General features: G+C 41.6%; 1 protein-coding gene across 4 annotated transcripts in view; it reads left to right on the forward strand.

Annotated features, from left to right (window-relative positions):
- afap1 (actin filament associated protein 1) overlaps positions 1 to 23,325 on the forward strand; it is an 84,599-nt gene that overhangs the window by 41,711 nt on the left and 19,563 nt on the right. For 3 of the 4 annotated variants that reach the window (XM_034557464.1, XM_034557467.1, XM_034557466.1), the window contains exons 4-8: positions 12,133 to 12,241; positions 12,693 to 12,904; positions 13,062 to 13,241; positions 16,667 to 16,753; positions 18,129 to 18,204. In XM_034557464.1, the coding sequence (XP_034413355.1) occupies positions 12,133 to 12,241; positions 12,693 to 12,904; positions 13,062 to 13,241; positions 16,667 to 16,753; positions 18,129 to 18,204 (664 nt within the window). The remainder of the gene's footprint in view (positions 1 to 12,132; positions 12,242 to 12,692; positions 12,905 to 13,061; positions 13,242 to 16,666; positions 16,754 to 18,128; positions 18,205 to 23,325) is intronic. The other variant, XM_034557465.1, reaches the window with a different exon arrangement.

Below are 23,325 nucleotides of genomic sequence, written 5' to 3' on the forward strand. Positions count from 1 at the left end.
AAGACTAGGTTGGGTCGTAAACCCTGTCTTTTTGTATTGAAATAAAATTTATTTTTCATGTGTGTATTGTAAGGATGGACGGAATGGAATAAATTAGGGCTGGAAAGCTTTTGAAATGTTTTGAGTCTAGTGCCATTGCAATGAGTCCAAACAAAGAAATGCACTAATCAGACCTTTTCCTTGTCAGTTAACTAAAGATGCTGTTGGGATCTTGAAATGGTTTGTAGCACTCGAATCAAAAGAATCGTAGCTTTCCAGAGACATGTCGCACCAGTACCTGACTATAAATAGCAATTGTGTAAAGTTGTAGACTGTACAGTGTACAGTTGGTACAGTCTGCTTTAGCCGAGGGTGGGCCATAACAAACAGGTTTTAAAGGCACGTTTCCATCAATACCAAAAAAGTGAGGTCCAATACTCAGCCCCAAAAAATCTGTATGTATGAAGCATCCACCATTAGGATCAAAGGTCGAATAAAAACACCCCAGGCTTTTCCAGCAACATAAATGTGAGATTTAGTAATACAATGGGATCAGAGAGAGAGAGAGAACTGACTGACTGACTCTTCTCTTTTGCCTCAGAGAGGACTCGCAACGCCTTCTCACCATAACAATAAGCCACAACCCTTTGTTCTAGAGCAACACACACACACACAAGGCCTTACAGTGCAGTTTGTAATTAGAAGCAGTCCACAGCCTCCTCTGGTGACCTGTGTGGGTCTGGAAATCACAGCCAAGGTTTTCCCGGAAAATTCGATGAAAGGGAAGAGTGATGTCCCTCTACTTTTTGTTCCTTTCTTCATGGCAACATGTGTCTTTGTCTTTTTAGTCATTTTTACATCCTGCAATCAAAACAACTTTCACAAAAACTGAAAAATAAAATGCTCCATAAACGTCTTCATGATCTTCATAATCCACTTTCCTAAACGGAGCACACAACCACAAGTGAAATGACACATTTGTTTTAACTCGAGAGCCCAAATCATTGAGTGTGTTGTTATTCTGTACACATGACATATATTGTACTTCTGTCCATCCTATAGAGGGATCCTTCTCTGCTGCTCTTAATTCTGATCAGATGATAAATAATTAGGCTGCTGAGCAGTTCAAATCGTGTTGGCTTGTATTTGTGGTCCATCCAACTTATCATTTCCAATGATAACATCTTACTCACCAAGTCAGGGATTGAGCTGGTGACTGAGCAGTAAATTAGAATTGTCATACTTGGATGGAGACCCAGCTACTGTCTTTTAGTTCCTTCCAGCTCTGTTGCGGTCTCTTGGATTACATTTACACTCTGACCTCTGTATAAGCTGTTACTCTCCATTCCCTTTAGTTGTATATGTGCCTGTGAGAATGGCCAAAAAGATAGATGGGTAGAAGGGACACAAAAATAGAAAAGAGTACAGGGTAAAAAGTTCCAGAAACAAAGAGGAACAGGACAAAACGCTTAAACCTTGTTTATCATGTTTTAATGCATCAAATGCAGTTGATTAATAAAATGTACTATTTTAGCATGAGTTTCTGTATGTGCAGCAGAAAGAATGGAGTATGCTGGAGGAAGAGACGGCATTGGCCACGTTCTGTCTGTGACCCGTAAAGCCAAACCAACGCTGAGAGCCTGTGGCTTTAGAAGCTCCATCATGGCTCTGTCGACCCCAAATCCTGTGGCAGCCATTTTGATTACTCACTATTATATAAGGAATAATAGTTGACCGTGCTCTTGTGGATTTAAAATGCAGTTGTAAATGTTTGACAGCGACCGTGTGATTGCACTAATCGTAAACTACCAAATGTAATATAGAATGGTTAAAATGGACGTTTGCAATGTTCTGCTTGTGAATTAAACACAAAACAGGAAGTCATCAAAGTATAGGGACCTTCGTCATGGATTTACTCAATGTTCTGCAGTTTGTCACACAGCCCTTTACCGCCTTTGTTAAGCTACCGTACCGGCAGAAACATTTAGCTTTATTCCTGCTACGTTAGCAAAGTAGCCACCACATGCACATTTGCAAGAGGTCATTTTAGAGGTGTGTGTGTGCAATACTTTAATTACCTCAAGTAATGGCTTTGCTCAGACACACATACTGTATACACTCACCGAGAAGCAGGATCTTTTCAAGTTGGTGTGACCCTCTCCACACCCCTCACCTCATAAATCACTTCAGGGATCTAAGGGAGAGGATCCCTGCTCCATGTTACAATGTGCCACGCTTGAACATATACACACATGTATTTAAGCCCACAAAAAACACGGTCTGTCTCTAATTACATCGTAATGACCACTAAGTGTGGCAAAACCCCACTAAAGTCTTGTAGGGCTACAATGATCTCTCTCTTTCTCCTTCCGTCTCTTTTCATATCCAGGATTTATGCCACACTAATGTTGCTCTTTTATCTTTGGCATGGAATACATTCCTGTCATCAACAAGCTCACTGCCTCAGCCACATGAACAGTTTCCATCCAGCTGTCAAGTAGTTTGAATTAACATCCTGAAACATATACTGTCAATTCTGTGTGTTTCCATTAAGCTGCATCCTCCAGAAAAACATCTTATATCATTCAAGGAAGGATTAGTTTTTGGTCAAATGTTGATTGTTTTCTGTAGTTTTCATACTTCATGTTGTCCATTCACTTTTGCATGGTGTCTCAATAGCAGGAGCATCAGTAGCATGTGACATTTCTTGAGCTTTTAATGCCTCACTCACCTTTCACACTTCTGTCACTCCTTGTGTGAACAACTGAGTGCAACACAATAGATGCCTTTGGGACTTACAGTAAATGGTTAGATAAAAGAAAACAGTTTGCTTTGTCCGACCAACAACCAAATCCCCCAAAATATTCTATTTATCATACCAGAGAATAGATGCAAATCCTCAGTTTTAAGAGGCTGCATATCTGTAATTGTTGACTAATTGTTTTAGCACTAATGCTTTCAGCAACGGCTACATTTGAGTCAGTATTACAGTCACATCATCAGACTGTGTGAGGCTCCACCTCTACTTTGCTCTGGGAGAATGTGGACCAGCCCCTTTGTCGAGACACAAATGATTTCCATCTGTGTTGATGTTGGAGAGCAGTGCCACCCCCCCGACCCCTTCCTCCTTTCCTCCCTCGTCTTCCCCCAAACAGACCCTCCCTTTTACACAAGTCAACCAAAGTGTGTTGAGATGATGGATATACTGTATACACACCAGCCAGGTTGCGTTATCCGCAGCAGTCTGGGTCCCATTTGGAATTCATTTCCTCCCCTTCTCATTTTGAATCAGACAACCCCCGCCGCCCCAAGCCTTTTTAAAGATAAATATGTGTCTCTGCTCAAGCCTTGTGTTCAAATGTAGACAATACTGTACACACAAAGTCATCTTCTCAAAGCATTTCTTTCCCGCTGCAGGTCATTGCCATGTCGGTGGCCGTAGACCAGCAGCTTTGTATTTAAAACAAATGAAGGCCTCCTGTGTTTCGCCAACCCAAATGTTTTTGAGCCTGAAAGTGAAACACATTGTAGCGAGTAGATGTGTCGCTGTGCTGTGTCAAGCTACAGATTGTATGCAGAGCTAGAGTTGGCTCCAAATCACACCATTTCAGTTGAATCAGTCCTGCTTTTGAACATCTTCAGAAATGGTTTTCCTTTAGGAGTTTGTTGCATGGTATGTTTTGGGCTCCATTTGGTGCTGATGAATCTGTTTTCGTGTTTTACTTAATTTCTCAGTGGGGTTCCTCTACTTTGAGGCCTGTTCAACGACAGCAAACCATCAAGTGACCTCATCACTATTATGTCATGGACTTGAGAGGAAATTGGGTTGTTTAGCAGGTCATATTCAATGTGTCGTACTTTTTCAGTGTAGAAAATTCAAATTGGAGATTGATTAAGTCTTAACTTCGGTGATCAGTGGGATTTTACTAAGTGACAAATGCCCACAGCATGGTTAATCCTGGGGTTCAGAACTTATTCAGCCTATTTACAGTAACACTCTTTGGAAAAACTCCCCGCTGAGAAACTGGGCCACAAATGGAAAAACTATTTCACAACTTTTCCCCCCATTCAAGTGTTTTTGAAGACTTTTTACAATGCCAAGATTTTTTATTTTTTTTCTGACACATGATGTGATCCCAATGACTTAACAAAGCACTGAGGGAAAATTGGAGCTATTTTTGCAGTCTCGTTGACTAGAGAACTAATACAATTTACTGTTGAACCAGAAATCCAGGGGCGGTTGACTTTTTTTGCTGACACATTGACATTTTTGGCCATTATCACTGACTTTAAATGGATTCGTGTCAATTCGTTCCATGGCTTTGTGATACAATATTGTCCAGAGAACGGCTGCATGCAAAGGTGGTGATGTAAAGAACCTAAGATAAGACCGCAACATTGCACTTAAGAGCAGTGAGTGTGCTGTGTATCCAGGGAAAGATGAATTGTGGCATCACCCATTTCCCATTCTGTGCCCAGAGCATGTCTGTAGTTATCTCTCACTGATACTTGACTACAAGTTTGAAAAATAAAATAATCTGGGGTTTTGGGTAAGGAGAGAAGTGAGGTCACCAGACCTCTGTCACTCCTCATCTAGGCTGCTGGCTAGAAGCTCCAGGCTTAAGGAGCCACTACGAGCATAACACACCTATATATATGACCAAACTGTCCGATTGCATTGTGGGTAATGTAGTAAGAAGAACACATTAAATAATATTGTCTAAATCATTCAAAAGTGCCCTATTTTCCAACTTGACAGATATGCAGCATATGGGAGAGCTATATAGGCATAGATTACTACTACGGCAATTCATAACGTTTGTTTTCCAACTGTAAAAATGTCCCACTCAAAACATATCTTGTTTACAAATCTTAAATCAATATTCAGATTAAGGGATCATTTGATAATTTTAGGAATCACAGTGAGTCTGAAACAAATGTGTACAGTTCTGTAATGCTTCAGTACCAGTGTGTGTGTGTGTGTGTGTGTGTGTGTGTGTGTGTGTGTGTGTGTGTGTGTGTGTGTGTGTGTTCAGTTTCAAAAAGAAGTCACATTGAATGGAAACCTATGAGAAAAAGTGTTCCTCAATACAGCATGATGTTCATTTAGTAAATTATGGTCCCTTTTAGTAAAGCGGCGTATGCTTTAGGGTGGGCTAACTGGGATGACTACCACACGATGACTACCACACGATGACTACGTCACGATGACTACCACACGATGACTACGTCACGATGACTACGTCACGATGACTACCACACGATGACTACGTCACGATGACTACCACACGATTACTATGTCACGATGACTACCACACGATGACTACCACACGATGACTACCACACGATGACTACCACACGATGACTACGTCACGATGACTACCACACGATTACTATGTCACGATGACTACCACACGATGACTACCACACGATGACTACCACACGATGACTACGTCACGATGACTACCACACGATTACTATGTCACGATGACTACCACACGATGACTACCACACGATGACTACCACACGATGACTACGTCACGATGACTACCACATGATGACTACGTCACAATGACTAACACACGATGACTACGTCACGATGACTACCACACGATGACTACGTCACGATGACTAACACACGATGACTACGTCACGATGACTACCACACGATGACTATGTCACGATGACTAACACACGATGACTACGTCACGATGACTACCACACGATTACTATGTCACGATGACTAACACACGATGACTACGTCACGATGACTAACACACGATGACTAACACACGATGACTAACACACAATGACTACGTCACGTTGACTACCACACGATGACTATGTCACGATGACTAACACACGATGACTACCACACAATGACTACCACACAATGACTACGTCACGTTGACTACCACACGATGACTAACACACAATGACTATGTCACGTTGACTACCACACGATTACTATGTCACGATGACTACCACACGATGACTACCACACGATGACTACCACACGATGACTACGTCACGTTGACTACCACACGATGACTATGTCACGATGACTAACACACGATGACTAACACACAATGACTACGTCACGTTGACTACCACACGATTACTATGTCACGATGACTAACACACAATGACTACCACACGATGACTACGTCACGTTGACTACCACACGATTACTATGTCAAGATGACTAACACACGATGACTACCACACGATGACTACCACACGATTACTACCACACGGTTACTATGTCACGATGACTAACACACAATGACTACCACACGATGATTAACACACGATGACTACCACACGATGACTACCACACAATGACTACCACACAATGACTACCACACGATGACTACCACACGATTACTATGTCACGATGACTACCACACAATGACTACCACACAATGACTACCACACGATGACTACCACACGATTACTATGTCACAATGACTACCACACGATGACTACCACACGATGACTACCACACGATTACTATGTCACAATGACTACCACACGATGACTACCACACAATGACTACCACACGATGACTACCACACGATTACTATGTCACGATGACTACCACACGATGACTACCACACGATGACTACCACACAATGACTACCACACGATGACTACCACACGATTACTATGTCACGATGACTACCACACGATTACTATGTCACGATGACTACCACACGATTACTATGTCACAATATTATAAACAAAATGTCATTTTACCAACATTTAAAAAACAAACAAAAAAATATTTTATATCTGAAGTCCCCATAGTTATCTTGTAATTCACGAATGCGAACTGGTTTTATTCAACATCTTTCACTGTCAAATAAAATTCAGAAAATCTGTTAAGATTGGCTGTAGCTGGAAACGTATGTGCTTCCACATCGGGTCATTTGCCAAGAATCATTGGAAATGATTTTCCCTTTCCAAAGCCTTTCCTAGGGGAGTGGCTTTCCTGTGTCCACTCAGTTTATCCCTTCCAGCATCCCATTGGCACAAAGGCAGAAACATTTATTCAGGACCAGTCCTCCTACGCAGGGCATGTGAGTTTGGATGTGAGTTTCAGGGCAGGAGCAGCAGACATAGCTCCCACTTAAAGTAGTCCAAACCAAGGTCAGGACTCCTTTACCACTACCTAATTACACATTATGACTGTGGAATTCTGACATTTCTGATATGCATCCATGCACATGACCTGCTCAGGCTGCTGTTCGTATAGTTGTATCAGTGCTTCCTGTGGAAATGTATTCTCGTAAGGGAGGAACAGTATTCAAACCATGAAGGCACATGAAAAAGTCCTTCAAACTCTTAATGTCATTACTTTAGATGGATTAGGAATTCCCTTAAAGTATGAAATAATATGAATTCTATGATAATATGAACTTGCAGGGTTCCTTGCATATTTGTTACACGATTTATGGCTCTGCAACATCCGGAGCCAGAGCAATTATTATGTTAGTGTTGTCCATCTGTTGTGTCCGTACGCCTGTCTATACCAATAATATGATGAGTCTGAATGACTCGTATGCTGTTAGGACGAGATAATACCACGAGCATCCTGTAAGACTGTCCTCAGTTTGAGACCCCAATGTCTGGGAGGCGCTATTCGGTGCTTTTGGGTGTCTGTGGGTCAGTGGTTAGCAGGTCCGCTTTTCAATCAGAGCATTAGCGGTTCCATCCCCTAGTGCTAGTCGATGTGTCCTTGAGCAAGATACTTAAACCTGAATTGCTCCCCGTAGCTGTGTCTACGGTGTATGATTGTAAGTCGCTTTGTATAAAAGCGTCAGCTAAATTAAATGTTATGTAAATGTAAAACATTTTTAGTTAAAAAACGTGAGCTCCAAATTAAATTTCACTGTATTTTACTACATTATCCTACAAAGCAACTAGCATGCTATGCACCACAATGGAATTGGAAAGAATCACAATATAATTTTTCTAATAAAAAAGTACCCTCATTCTTTCTTCTTCTGTTCCTAGCGGAATAGAATACATTTTCTCAACAGTAAAATCATCATTGTCAGAACTATGGCCTTCAGACGAAGACAGATTCCATTGTGTTAGCCACGCTTCCCACATATTAGGGGTCCAAATTAAATGTAGTTTAGCTTAAATGCTCAATCTGGGGAAAGAATGGGGAAAATGCTCGATTTTTTTGGGGCTCTCAAAATATGATATAAAACCTGTCGGTAAAGAAGTAACAAACTCGTAAACCAGCTTTTCTGCATCTTTTTGAGACAAGATGTGCTTGATTTCTGAAATGTTACGTCGATGAAAAAATGCAGTCCTTGAAATTTGCTTAACGTGGGAGTTAAAGGACAAGTCCCGGTCAAAGATAACTAGAGATTCTTTACAGTGGTGTTGGATGCCAGGGAAATGCCATCTACAGAAACTACATCACCAGATAATTGATCTCTGAGGTGTTCAGGGCCAGTAAAATAACTTCAGTTTTGTCTGAGTTTAACATCAGGAAGTTGTAGGTCATCCATGTTTTTATGTCTTTAAGACATTCTTGAATTTTAGCGAGCTGGTTGGTCTCCTCTGGTTTGATCAATAGATATAATTGAGTATCATCTGCATAGCAATGAAAGTTTATGGAGTGTTTCCTGATAATATTGCTCAAAAGAAGGTAAATAAAATTGTTCCAAGCACAGAACCTTGTGGAACTCTGTGATTAACGTTGGTGGTCATTGAGGCTTCATCGTTTACAAATACAAATTGAGATCGATCTGATAAATAGGATTTAAACCAACTTAGTGTGGTACCTGAAATGCCAATCGACTGATCCAGTCTCTGTAATAGGATGTCATGATCAATGGTGTCGAACGCAGCACTAAGGTCTAATAATACCAGTACGGAGATGAGTCCTTTATCAGCACTAAGGTCTAATAATACCAGTACGGAGATGAGTCCTTCATCAGCACTAAGGTCTAACAAGACCAGTACAGAGATGAGTCCTTTATCAGCACTAAGGTCTAACAAGACCAATACAGAGATGAGTCCTTTATCAGCACTAAGGTCTAACAAGACCAGTACAGAGATGAGTCCTTTATCAGCACTAAGGTCTAACAAGACCAGTACAGAGATGAGTCCTTTATCAGCACTAAGGTCTAATAATACCAGTACGGAGATGAGTCCTTTATCAACACTAAGGTCTAATAATACCAGTACGGAGATGAGTCCTTTATCAGCACTAAGGTCTAACAAGACCAGTACAGAGATGAGTCCTTTATCAACACTAAGGTCTAATAATACCAGTACGGAGATGAGTCCTTTATCAGCACTAAGGTCTAATAATACCAGTACGGAGATGAGTCCTTTATCAGCACTAAGGTCTAACAAGACCAGTACAGAGATGAGTCCTTTATCAGCACTAAGGTCTAACAAAACAAGTACAGAGATGAGTCCTTTATCAGCACTAAGGTCTAACAAAACAAGTACAGAGATGAGTCCTTTATCAGCACTAAGGTCTAAAAAGACCAGTACAGAGATGAGTCCTTTATCAGCACTAAGGTCTAACAAGACCAGTACAGAGATGAGTGTTTTATCAGCACTAAGGTCTAATAATACCAGTACAGAGATGAGTCCTTTATCAGCACTAAGTTCTAACAAGACCAGTACAGAGATGAGTGTTTTATCAGCACTAAGGTCTAATAATACCAGTACAGAGATGAGTCCTTTATCAGCACTAAGGTCTAACAAAACAAGTACAGAGATGAGTCCTTTATCAGCACTAAGGTCTAACAAAACAAGTACAGAGATGAGTCCTTTATCAGCACTAAGGTCTAACAAGACCAGTACAGAGATGAGTCCTTTATCAGCACTAAGGTCTAACAAAACAAGTACAGAGATGAGTCCTTTATCAGCACTAAGGTCTAACAAGTCAAGTACAGAGATGAGTCCACGATGACTACATCACAATGACTACCACATGATGACTACCACACGATGACTAAGTCGCGATGACTACCACACGATGACTACCACACGATGACTACCACACAATGACTAACACACGATGACTACCACACGATGACTACCACATGTTGCGATGAGTGAGTTTTTTTTAAAAGAACAACAATATATCATCCACATAGAGACTAATCTTATGATGTGTGTTGGGTGTTTGGATTCCTTTACGGTAGATTTTGTGATGAATGGCGGCAGCCAATGGTTAAATGAAAATGGTTTCCTCTGTGAGTGTGTCTATTTAGTTCTGACTTTCTGTTAGGCTCTGGCACAGTGCCTGGAATTTTTGTACGATACTTCGATGGGCAATTCTGGAGTTTTATTAAGTGCGGTAAGTTTACTTTCGATTGAAATGAGAATTATGTTACATCTGTGCAGCATGGTGGTTTTGGAGATGTGGATGGTGTTGCACATGATTATCTTTTTGATTGGAGTAAATCTGTTTTGTCCCTTGTTTGTGTTGTCTGCATTGTCCTGGTTTATGATGCAGACTATGTTGAAGTACTCATTATTGTATTCTTCAAAATGGTCGGGGTCATTTGATATTGTAGTCTGTTTTTTGAATGGACAAAGGATAGAGATCTTTGTTTGGATCAGTAGTCTAGCAGCTGGGGGGCGCCATCTTGGATATTGCATCTTGTGAGAGTCGCAGACACAGTGACACCCGTCTTCCTCAATCCAATTTTTCCTCAATGACACATACTTTCTGCACTTAGAAGTTAGCCATTGAAGCTGCACGTCCGCCAAACCCTTTTATGAATGTTCCACGTTGTTACCGCAATGGATGCTGACATCACTGCAGCACTGACGCCTCACTGGGTGAGCTCTAACCAATGGCCCGTAGCACATACAGTTTCATAACTCTTATGGAGTTTCTCCCCTTTATAACTGTCCGAAAGCGGAAAATAAGTGATGCCACCAGTAAATAAAATAAAAACGATGTTTCCCATGAGAGGAAGAAAGTTTGCAGCCATCACAGCTTGGTCATGGTCTTTTCAGAAAGTCGCCATGTTACTGTTTTACACTATTTTATGCACTTTGAGGTTGTCTGGTACTGACTTGTGTAAATAATACAATGAATGATGACTGTACTTCATTTAGCTACTTCAGTTTCAGGGTCATGTCTTACTTGGGCACTTGAATAAAACGGAGCCAATGTTTTATTTTGGTTTTTATATTGCTAAAACATAAGGACAAACCTATACATGCCCATAAATGAACGGAATAATAATACTACTAGCTAACAATACAACAAAAATAAAGGAAAAGATTAATACATTTGGGGAAAAGTCATTGGCATTGTTATTGTTACCTATGTATACAAATCCAGACATTATAATTGACTGATAAGAAATCACATTTTCAAGGCAGCACCACTGCAAACAACATTAATTAGAAGATGGAAGTGGGTGCAAACAATTGACACTAATGCTGTGTTCACACCAAAAGCGTTGCAAATATTTGCAACGCTTTTGGTGTGAACCCAGCATAAGACCAAGTGGCAACCACCAGTGCTGATAAATTAAGCCAATGCAGAAGTGCCACAAGCTGCAGTTCTTTGAATAGCCACTTGAGGCTGGCTCAAAAAGCGAGAGTCTGGATAGCCTCTGTTACAAATCCCAGTTGGAGCATCAATTCAGTCAACTGAAGTAGCAAAATGATGATTCCTGATATTTAGAGAAACTACCTCAGTCACAAAATCTGCATACAGAACATGACACAGAACAGCGACATCATCAGTGGAAGATGGGGACTGATCTAGAAGATGTTTAGTGGATGTTTCTGCTTGTTTGATACCTGTTTACTTTAACGACCATAATCAAGTAACCTTGACCAAACCTGTGGGCATATGGTCTGAAGTTTAGGTTGCTGTGCTCTGTTTGTACAATGACCAGAATATACAATATTATATATCATTATTATATACATAGAATATTATATAAAACATATTTAAGAAACATTAAGTGTAAGTGTGCTTGACAACACTATAACATGAGTGAAATATTTGAAAATATGAATTCTTTGCTTGTGAAATGCGAAGAAGTAATTGTTCAAACTCTTTAGGGAGTTGAAGTGTAATATTCTCTAGATGTGCTTTGTACTCTAATTGTCACTAATCAATATAAGCTTCTCTTCTCTCTGCAGCCTCCAAACAATGGCCCTCCTCCTCTGCCCAGCTCCTCTCTACCAGAAGGCTACTACGAGGAAGCGGTTCCTTTAAGTCCTGGAAAGGCTCCTGAATACATCACTGCCAGTAGGTGGATGATTTACAATGCACATCATTGATAAGCTGCATTTACTCATATGCAAAGTACTTAATGAACACTATGCTGAAAATGAACAGTGGATTTATAGCTTTCTTTCTAATTCAATTCAATTCAGTATATTTTGTATAGCCCAAAATCACAAATTACAAATTTGCCTCAGAGGGCTTTACAATCTGTACACATACGACATCCCTGACCTTTGACCTCACATCGGATCAGGAAAAACTCCCCAAAAATAACCTTTGACAGGGAAAAAAGGGAAGAAACCTTCAGGAGAGCAACAGAGGAGGATCCCTCTCCCCGGATGGACAGAAGAATAGATGTCATGTGTACAGAATAAACAGCATTTACATTTTTGATTTTATGTTTACTTACTTTCATGATAGAAAATAAAAGGCAGTATGTAAAAAATATTCGCTTTCTGCACTTGTCTCTCAGACTATGACTCAGATGCCATGAGCAGCTCTTATGAGTCGTACGACGAGGAAGAGGAGGATGGGAAGAGCCAAAAGACGCGTCACCAGTGGCCATCTGCAGAAGCGTCCATGGACCTGGTGAAGGACGCTCGGATCTGTGCATTCCTGCTGCGCAAGAAGCGCTTTGGCCAGTGGACCAAACTCCTCTGTGTCATCAAAGATAACAAACTGCTGGTGAGGGGTACTGATGTACAAGCTTGCACAGAAAGGCATATTTCACATAAGCTCAATGGACATACTTGTGCAAATGGTTACATACAAGTTCTTAGCCCAATGTTGAGCGAGAAAACATTACATCCAGTTTAATCGCGTCCCTTTTTTCTCCCTCCAGTGTTACAAGTCCTCCAAAGACCACACACCCCAGATGGAGCTGACCCTGACAGGGTGCAGCATCAATCACATCCCCAAAGATGGCAAGAAGAAAAAGCACGAACTGAAGATTGTCCACCAGGGGGCGGATGCCCTGGTGCTGGCTGTGCAGAGCAAAGAACAGGCCGAAGAGTGGCTCAAGGTAACAAAATAAACCCTGTAACCACCACAGAAGAACATTGATTTTCAACTTTTTAAAAGAATAATGTCACCAGTGGATATGATAGTTGAACAGTGAAGAGACTTAAAACCTTGTGAGCTGTTATAACTTGGCTCACCGCCTCATGTGGCTGTCTACGGTACGACAGTGTCACTGGTACTCACCATAGATCATTGTCAGACTGGGGTGAAGTTCTTGGGATTGGCTTGAATGTTTCATTTGGGATGTTAAAATTAGATTCTCTGTAACTTCCATTTTGCTGCTAGTATTGAAGAGTAGAGGGTGTAGCTCTCAGTATGAGAATAGCTTGGCTTTTGTTCTTCAGGATGGACCTTTTCCTGATATTGTATGACTTTTGAACAGGTGGTTGTGCTGGTCTAACTCTGATGTGAAGATGTTTGGTTTGTAGTGTTCCTCTGATCTCTCTGTTTATCACACATTCTTTCTCTCTGTCTCTCACCCGTCTCCTCTTTCTCTGATCTTTCCCTCTGGCTGCTCGACAAGTCTGCAAAACAAACATACCCTCCCGGCATCAACTAGGCTCTGGTGCTTTCTGCTTTCCAACCCCTACGTCTATTTGTTGTTGGTGCTGTGCCAGCTCCTCTGGGCTCTTTCAGTTTCAATCCCAGAGGAAAGACGGACCTCATCTGGTCTTTGGATTTAAAAGAAACCATACAGACCCCTCTTCCTCCTCACCTCTGCTCGTCTTCGCTCTCCTGAGAATCACCTGGACTTCCTTGTTTGTCCTTGCATTGTGCACAATATTTTAAGACCCCCACTCCCCTTCTTGGCACTGAGGGTCGTGTTAAGAAAGAAAGGGTGGAGCAAGTTTCCCCCTCAGACCTTTGATGGAAAAAACAGTCTTATTATTGGCAGTGTTTGCTTCTGTCTGTCTTTTTCTCAATTCAACTATTTCCTCTTTACGGCTGTCAAGACACAAAGATTAAAACATGTTTTACTTCTTGATTCAATGACTTGTTCCACGTGGTAACAAGTTGTTTATTGATTAGCTGAGGCAGGTAACCTGGTTGGTAACGACTGCACTAATTGTTCAGTCAGGTGACTGGATTTGAATTTGGTGTTGCCTGGACTCTTGTCTGTCTCTCTGGAACTTGTCTTCTACCCAGATGGCATAAAACTCCAATAACAGCAATTCTTGTATTTCTTATCACCGATTTGGATGATGGAAATAAAGGTGTCTTTGGCATTGCCCAGCCCTGTCGAATCAGCCAGCCAACAGTGTGTCCTCTTGACAAAAGTGAAGCCCTGTGAAATCGCATTCAGCGCATTGAGATGAGGGACAGAAAGGGAAAGAGGAAGAGCTGGTAAAGATTGAGGAGTAAAGGGACAGTGAAGAAAAAGAAGGAGAAAGACAGTAATGAAAGGAAGAGAAGAAAGAAGTGGTAAAGGATGCTAAGAGAGTACCTGAGGTTTCCAAACCCGCTAGGTAGAGTAATGATTCTCCTAGACGTTAACTGTTGCTCATGTGTTTATGGTTTACCCATTTCTATATTGCATCCTTCCCAATCCTTCTTTTGAAACTATGTATGTATTTCTCTGCCTTCCTCTGCCTCCTCTCCCAGTTGCCCTCTTTATAGTTTGACCTAATTCTCTTTGTGTATGACTGGTGCAATATCTTCCCTCCTAACTTCTCTTTTCTTGTACTACTTTTTCTGCACCAAGTTTGGGGAAAGTAAGTTGTATGTTCACTGTTTGTGTCTTCACAGCTTATCTCTTCAAGTGTGCTTTCAAACGCTTCCTTGACTACCCAGAGGTCATCATTGTTGTCCATTGCAAACTGACATGCATGGCCATCTTTTGAATGTCACCATGGTATTTATTTAATGATTATTGTTTTAGGGACAAGTATACACCACATACAGTACCACAGCATTTAAAGTCTAAAAGCATTTTCAATGCCAGTCCCTCGATGGCCAATTAGGGTACACAAAAACTCAATAATTAAATACATACAGCACAACTCACAAACAATGATGCATTAGATTGACCAACAAACTAAATGACAAGCACCAGATCATTCATGACTACATCTCTAATTTCTGCTTTAAATTATCGCACTGATGATTGAACGTGAACGTTTAAGTGTTGTGGCTCAGGAGTTCCACATATTGCTCCCTCATCTGTCTAAATGACAATTACTAAAAGTGGACTTGACGGATCCTGACAGATGCGCCCTGTGTGACTGACAAGTGACTGAGCACTGGAGGAGACTGGTTGTTCAGGTTTATTGAGTTTTTGTAAGACAATTGAATTACATTATTGCATTTCCAGGGAGGGTGCACCCTGAGTACTTCGGGTGCCAACCATGGACCAAGGTGTCCCTGGTTTGTGTGGGAATCTTTGTCCCATGTATTTAGCCATCTCAGTCTCCTTTTACGTTCTGTCATCTCTACTGCTGGCTTTCTAATAAAGACATGAATGGCCCAAAATAGAGAATAATAAGATGTATTTGTTGTGTTATAGTTTTTATAGAGCACCCAAAGCTACTGCACTCAGTCCCACTATCTCCTCAAGTTTGATTTGTAGCACATCATCAGACCTACTTAGCACCCCAGTCTGTCTGCGTAGCTCTCCAGTGGTCGATAGACATGATGTTGCAGTTCCGTCCCACTCTCTGGCTCTCAGAGCCAAACCCATGGAGCCACAGTCTGTGACACCAATGAGCTGAGGATCTCTGCAAGGCCAGAGACGGTTCAGCATGCTTTTGGAAATGATGAGGCTGTGTGTGTGTGTGTGTGTGTGTGTGTGTGTGTGTGTGTGTGTCAGCCGACGTGCACACGCGGTGGTTTGACTGAAATCTAATTTCCCGCTGCCCACCACTCATCTACAAACACCCCTTAGATTGGCAGATCTAAGGGGTCCAATTAGGTCACGGTAATGCACACTGGCGCCCCGTCCAGAGCCCCGCGGGTCTCATTCACCCCTGCTGGACCTTATAGCATAAGGATTCCATGGACATCGTAAAACTCTGTGGTGTCTAATGTGTGGGGCAGACACCCCCACCCCTCCACCAACTCCTACCCCATGCATGCACGCTCTACCTCCTGTAGTTGCTCCGCTGCATGGTCTGCATTGCCTTATGATCCTTTGGCTGCCACTCAGTAGCATGATGGGATATGAGAGAGGAGGGAGTTCATCGTACATGTGGCCTGCATTACTCCAGGCATGCGTTCCAGCCTGAAGCTGCTTAATTATGTGGCAATGATGTGAGGAAATATTTTAGGATTTTTAAATAAGGGATCCACCCATGTGATCTGATCACAGTTAGGACGTAACATTCCACCGGCTCAGTTAGACGCAGTAGTGTACAGAGTTGAACTCCCTCACTTTGTCGATTGTAAACAGTAGTCTCATTAACTAACGCTGTATTATCTTGTGTTTTTCAGGTGATGAGAGAGGTGTGTGTTAATGGGGGTGTAGACTTGGATAGAGCTGGATCTGGATCACCTGTTCACAAACCTGAATTGGAAAAGGTAAACACACTTCCTATTCTTCCACAATGCTGTCCAAACTGATTTGGCCCCAAACACCACATTGTCATTCAATTACATTTAATTCAGTTTATTTTGTATAGCCCCAAATCCCAAATTACAAAATTTCCTGAGAGGGCTTTACAATCTGTACAATACGACATCCTCTGTTTCGGGACCTCACATCGGATCAGGAAAAACTCCCCAAAATACTCTTTAAGTTGAGAAAAAGGGAAGAAACCTTCAGGAGAGCAACAGAGGAGGATCCCTCTATCAGGATGGACAGATGAATAGATGTCATGTGTACCGACACTGAAATATTTAAAGTTGATACAGTGAAAATACTGAGCTAACAGTTTACACATCATTTGAAACAGTGTGACATTAGCATTCCTATGGAGTCATATCTGTGTCCACCTGTTGAATTTAAATCCAATAGATGTAAATTTGTCCATAAGGAGAGAGAAGAAGAGAGAGGTGCTCAGTGTGTCCTAAAACGTTTCTTCTGGTTTGATCGATAGATATAATTGAGTATCGTCTGCATAGCAATGAAAGTTTATGCAGTGTTTCCTGATAATATTGCCCAAAGGAAGCATATATAAGGTAAATAAAATTGGTCCAAGCACAGAACCTTGTGGAACTCCGTGATTAACGTTGGTGGTCATTGAGGCTTCATCGTTTACAAATACAAATTGAGATCGATCTGATAAATAGGATTTAAACCAACTTAGTGCGGTACCTGAAATCGACTGATCTAATCTACCATATGTCCCAGTAAAGGATTGTTAATTCTTGTGAATTAGTAGAGGATTTGTTTTTCTTGTCACGTCTTCCTCACATGTCAGTGATGGCTGAATTGGATCTTGTTGTCGTGGACAGACCAACAAACATATTTGCAATTATACCTCCATCCCATAAGGGCCTCTTTTTTTGGCATAATTAAACGCAATCACACCGGGTAGTGAAAGCTGTTTGCCAAACAAGACTTAATTCTGTTTGGCACAGGAGGGAAAATGTAGGGAGCTGAAGGGAGAACACTGCGTTATTGGTTTTCATTGGGTAAAATAACACTGGAGTCACACTGTACCCAGCACATGTGTGTGCCTGAATATATACATGTGTGTTTAATGATGGAAAATGAGGCTCTTTAGTGACAAACTGCTCCCAACTTGGCACAGCAAACACCAGCCAAGCCTGATTATTTATCTACACCATTTTGTAGATGCTTTTAAAGATCTTTACAATGTACATTGTAGTTAGACAGCTGTGTGCATTATTGACTATGTCAACCTGTTTTTGCTCTGTATAAAAAAGTAAAGTTGTGTTTACTTTGTACCTTCTTGATTTCCTTCCTCTGTATGGTCTCCCTAACTGCCAGAAGGCACCGTGTGACAGACCAAGCTCTGATGGTGAAGTGACTCATGAGAACGGACAAAGCGACTGCAAGGACCAAGGTGAGAGACCACAGCAGCAATACCTACACAAACTGTAACATTTTGGGGAAATAAACATTCAGTTTTCAATTGAATTAAAAAAAGCCCAATATCACAAAACACACATTTGCCACAGAGAGCTTTACAAACTGTACAACATACGATGTCTGATCCTTGGACCCTCACATTGGAAAAGGAAAAACATCTGCTGCAAACAGATGAGTTTGTCATTTACATCCAGTTCATGAGTGAGTTTTAGTTTTTGTGGGGAACACAATATGTCTGGAAGGAGCATCCTGGGAAAACCCCTCTGGTGCAGAGGAAATGATGATTTCTGGTTAATTAAAATCAAAAGAAGAACAGGGTAGTTCAAATAAGCAACCATAGATGAGGTACCATGTAGTGGAAACAGGAAAGTTGTCAATATACCAACCGCACTGTTTTATTGACACTTAAATCAATGGTATTAAAGGATATTGTTTCCTGCAGTGTTTTATGGCGGAGGCAGTCTGTCCCGCCTGAAATTAAGACGGCCTTGACTACAAAGAGTTATTACCATTAACGATTATTTATCGCTTTGTTTGCTCAGCAGGCAAAATTCCTTGGGGAGAGAAATTAAATTCTCGTCGTCAGCTTAGTGATTTGTATTGTTAACTAAAATGTAACTCTTAGTGAGATTAGTGCATTTGTCCAACAGTATGAAACTTTTTGGAGTCAGCACATAGCTGTAATTTATGGACTTGGTTGTGTCATGTGTATGTGTCATTGCTGTGAAACTACGGGCAATGTAGAAATGGGATCAGCAACGATCTTCCAGATGAGCCCAGTTAATCATATAAACATATTGATATACTTCTCCAGGGAGCAAAGTATGGACCTTTCTGTCCTCTTACATGTAGAAATGTAAAGATCCGTCATTTAGTATGCATCATTCTCACCCTCCCAGTATAGACTAGAAAGTTGCATTGGTCCCAACGATGTTTTCACTGAAAGACTGCTGTCGATATAAATTTTGTAATTTCCTAAAAAATGTATGGGTGCATGTCCATCTAAAGACAAAGGCTTATGGCTTCAGTTTACAACAGGGAGTTCAATCAGGAGATACTTGAACAATAATTTATGACCTATGCATAATATTTCAATAGTGCAAAGTCTTTGGCAATTGGACTCCATCCTGTAACAGGATAATCAAGGAGTAGTTATGCTGAGGTCTGATGTGGCAGAATCCTCCATGAGTTGAAAGGTGTTGCTGCAATCTGATGAATCAGGAGCACGGCTGATGCTGATTGTAGGTGTGATTGGCTTAAGGAAACTGTGGAGAATCTGCTCGGTTAATTTAAAGTGAATCACAGGGAGAGAGAGTGAGAGATTATGAATGAAAAGGAGTGTTCAGTCAGGAAGACTCTTTAGAGCTTCAGCTTCATTAGTCAGGGCCCAGCGTGCTAACAGTAGCGCTAACAGAATGCAGAATAAAGTAACGTTACCGCCAGTGTCCACCTTGCCTTCCTAAATGAATAGTACGATTTGTGGCTGTATATTTTGTGCTACAGCGACATGCTTTGCAGACCCATATATCCAATGTCTTAATGTTGGGTTTTTGCACATGGAATCTGAATTGGGTCTGTTGTTTTATATCAACATAGTATATAGCCGTATCTATGACTCTTCACCCCTTTACACCTATAGTGACACTGATTACATCACTTAAGAGCTGTCATGTGATGGAAATCTGGACAAGGGCCCTTTTGCTCAGTCTGATATAACTTTTCCCATGTGAGCCTATTTTGATTTTTCCCTGAAGGTTCTAAGTTAGACATCTCTGCTTACTTTTATTGTCATTCAGTAAGAACAACAGATTCATCAATGAAATAAAAACGTACCCCTTTGTCTTGCTTCAGTCATTCCCTCATTCAGGGAAAACCCTCTTTTCAACTTAATCAGCCACATTCTTTCCATGGCTGGTAACAAACGGGGCTGATTTACTGGAGTCAAATGTACCTGATCAGAGTGTCCTGAAGGGAAAAATAAGAATAATTCCTCCTTTTTAAAAAGGTTTGAATCACTTTCACATCTGTGTGTCTGCTTTCCACCTCAGGACGGCAATGTGTGTGACGTGTGTTTGTATACGTTTCATATTTGGAGAAAACTCTGCGACAGCTTCCTACTTGATTAAGGCAGTCGCCATGGTAGTAAACACATCATACCAGGGAAAAGATTTTTGAATACAACTAGTTTCTGCCATTGGTTTGGACTACTATTCATTAGTTGAGTGTGGTTTGTGTGTCATTAAATAAAGTTTCCTTCTGTGGGTGCATGTGTGTCTAAAATCACATGTTGGTATGATGACATCAGTGCAGAGGAACACTTCGTATATTCCTCCCCTGTTTTTCTCCACTGTCTCTTTAATATCCGGCAGTTTAGAAGAAGAAACAGGCAGACAGAGGGACTCAGACATATCCTCTTGAAACCTAGCTTACTCGACTGAAGCCCTCCCTGCAGCACAATGTGTGTGTCATTACTCTCCATTTCTTTCTCTCTTTGGATAGAAACTAGGCCAGCTGAAATACGCCCACTCAGATGAGTGGGGACGCTGGGATTTCATACTGAATCCAATTCACCAAGAAAGAGCTTTATAACCCACAAGGGTATGATTAAATCGAATGCATCTTATTCTGAACTCCTGTTTGTTGACAGCAGAGCCTATAGTTGCTTATTCTTTTCTGTTCTCTTTCTTACAGTATTGCAAAAGCCTCACAATTAACATGGATGAAAACGTTACATCTCTCTTGGTAACTTCCCATGTTTAGATTATGATGGTAGAGCACATTAAGTTAAGTCTGCAGGGAGCCTTCAAACAAAGGACATTACACAATGTTTTACTCATGTCCACTTCATTTACACTCTCTCTCTGAGTGGTAGGAGTGCTGAGCGTGGTTTTTGAGAGCGATACTAGCTATTTTCATTTTCTTTACTGGGTAATGTGTATGAGAGTGGGGTGTAGGGTTCACAGGGACATGTGTGTAGGTTAGCGGGTTGTAGTGTCTGTGTTAGTGTGCAGTTGAGCAGCGGGGAGCTGGTCGGCCACACCAGCGTGAAGTCCGCTGCTAGGATGAACAAAGATGTGGTCATTTTTCTTGATAGCGTAAGCAAGGTCAACACGGTGGTGGAGAACGGGATCGTGGTGTTTGACACTTCCGTACCCGTTCTTCCTCTGTGCAGTTAAAGTCATCCCACCGTTCGTTAAGGACGAGGTTATAATGGGAGAGTTATATCTCAGGTGAAGAAAATGTCCTCTGGGTGCAAGTCTCTGTTCTTAAAGCATGTTGTGTCTCATAGGAGACAACTGTTCATGATCCTCAACAACAGGAATGAAGAGTTGAACGTAGCGTTCAAAGTCAGAGTGGATGACTTTGATTATGCTTCTTTTGCAACATCTGATAACATGAAATGTTTTAGTTGTGGTAGGCAGTGACACCTGTCAGAAGACATCTGACATCTGATGGACAGAACGGCGCCAAGAAGAACCCAAATCAGAAAGACATAGAGGAGGAAAGTGGGGTTCAGGATGGGAGCACAGAGGAGGCAGGCAGGAGGACAGGTGGAGAAGGGTAGGGGACAGGAATTAGAAAAAGAAAAGTGTGAGAGTGGAACAGTGGTGAAAGAAGTTGGGTTGACGGGCTGTGAGGTGGACGATTAAACTCCCTCAGCTGAAGAGAAAGACAAGGATTCAGGAAAACTCACAGGACAGTGAGTACAGGAGGCCGGGGAGCAGAGGACGATGAGTCCAGTATGGAGGAGGACTCAGTGGCTGACGTAGGGCCTGATGGGTGTAAGGGCACCAAAGGACACAGTGTGTGGAGAATAAAGGTTTTATTTACAGAAAACGAAAGTGGAACGAGGAGTTGAGTTAGGAGAATACTTCTCTGACGACGAGACGCTCTCCAGCTGTTTAAGGAAACATTTGAGGAGCAGAGACAAAGGAGGCTTCACACCGAAGGAAGTCTTTAGAGTAAAGAGGTTAGTTTCAAAGATAAAGAAATTGACATTGATGTCACGGGTCTTTTTCAAATTGAAGATGACGTTTTGTTTGTTATGAGTCTTTTAAGCGTATGCACACTGAATATGAATGGAGCCAGAGACTCTGTAAAGAGGTCCCTGCTCTACCAGCTAATGACAGCAAATGTGATGTTTTTACAGTAAACGCATAGTGACTCAGCCAATGAGGCCGAATGGAAGAGAGAGTGGGGGGGCGAGGTGGTGCTGAGTCACAAGAGCACCACCAGTGGGGGGGTGGGGATCCTGTTGCCCCGGAGACTCTGGAGGTGGAGCATGTGGTGGAGAGCAGGCTGCTGGTGGTGAGGGCAAAACTTGAACTTTTAACTTTGTCTTTGTAAATGAGTATGCTCCTGACGCTGGGCCTGAGCAAGGGTTTTTTTAAAAAGGTTTTAAGCTGTGTTTTAAGCAGAGTGGATGTGGAGGATTTTTTATTTGTGGGAGGAGATTTTAACTGCACGGAGGATGAGGCAGTAGATAAGAACCATTGGGAACCTCACGGACCTTCACAGAGAACAATGAGGCAGCTGGTGGAGGAGCATGAGGTGGTCGATGTCTGGAGGAGGGGAAATGGAGTTGAGAGACAGTACACATGGGCCCATTCGAGAGGGAATGTGAACCACTTCAACATCTTTAAAAAGTGCAGCATGCTGCCTGTTGGGTTCACTGACCACGCTCTGGTTCTGTGCAACTTTCTTATTCCCAATGTAAGGCCAAAGAGTGCATTCTGGCATTTTAACACATCCCTCTTAGAAGATGCACATTTTAAAGTTTTTTTTAGATTTTTTAAAAACAGTTTTAAGAAGACAAAGCATGATTTTAACTCTTTGAAACATTGGTGGGATCACGGGAAGGTTGAGATAAAGCAGCTCTGTCAGCAGTACACTCTCAATGTGACACGGGACATCACCAGATCTATGAAGGATCTAGAGACTGAAATAGTGGAGTTGCAGAATTTTTCAGAATCCACTGGAAATGGAGATATTAAAGATCTCAAGTGGAGGCCCCAGGAATTTATGGGATCCCGGTAGAGCTATATAAAGAGTTCTGGAGCGTGATGGGTGAGGATTATTTAATGGGTTTTAAAGA

This window comes from Cyclopterus lumpus, chromosome 18 (genome assembly GCF_009769545.1).
Source record: "Cyclopterus lumpus isolate fCycLum1 chromosome 18, fCycLum1.pri, whole genome shotgun sequence".
NCBI lineage: Eukaryota > Metazoa > Chordata > Actinopteri > Perciformes > Cyclopteridae > Cyclopterus > Cyclopterus lumpus.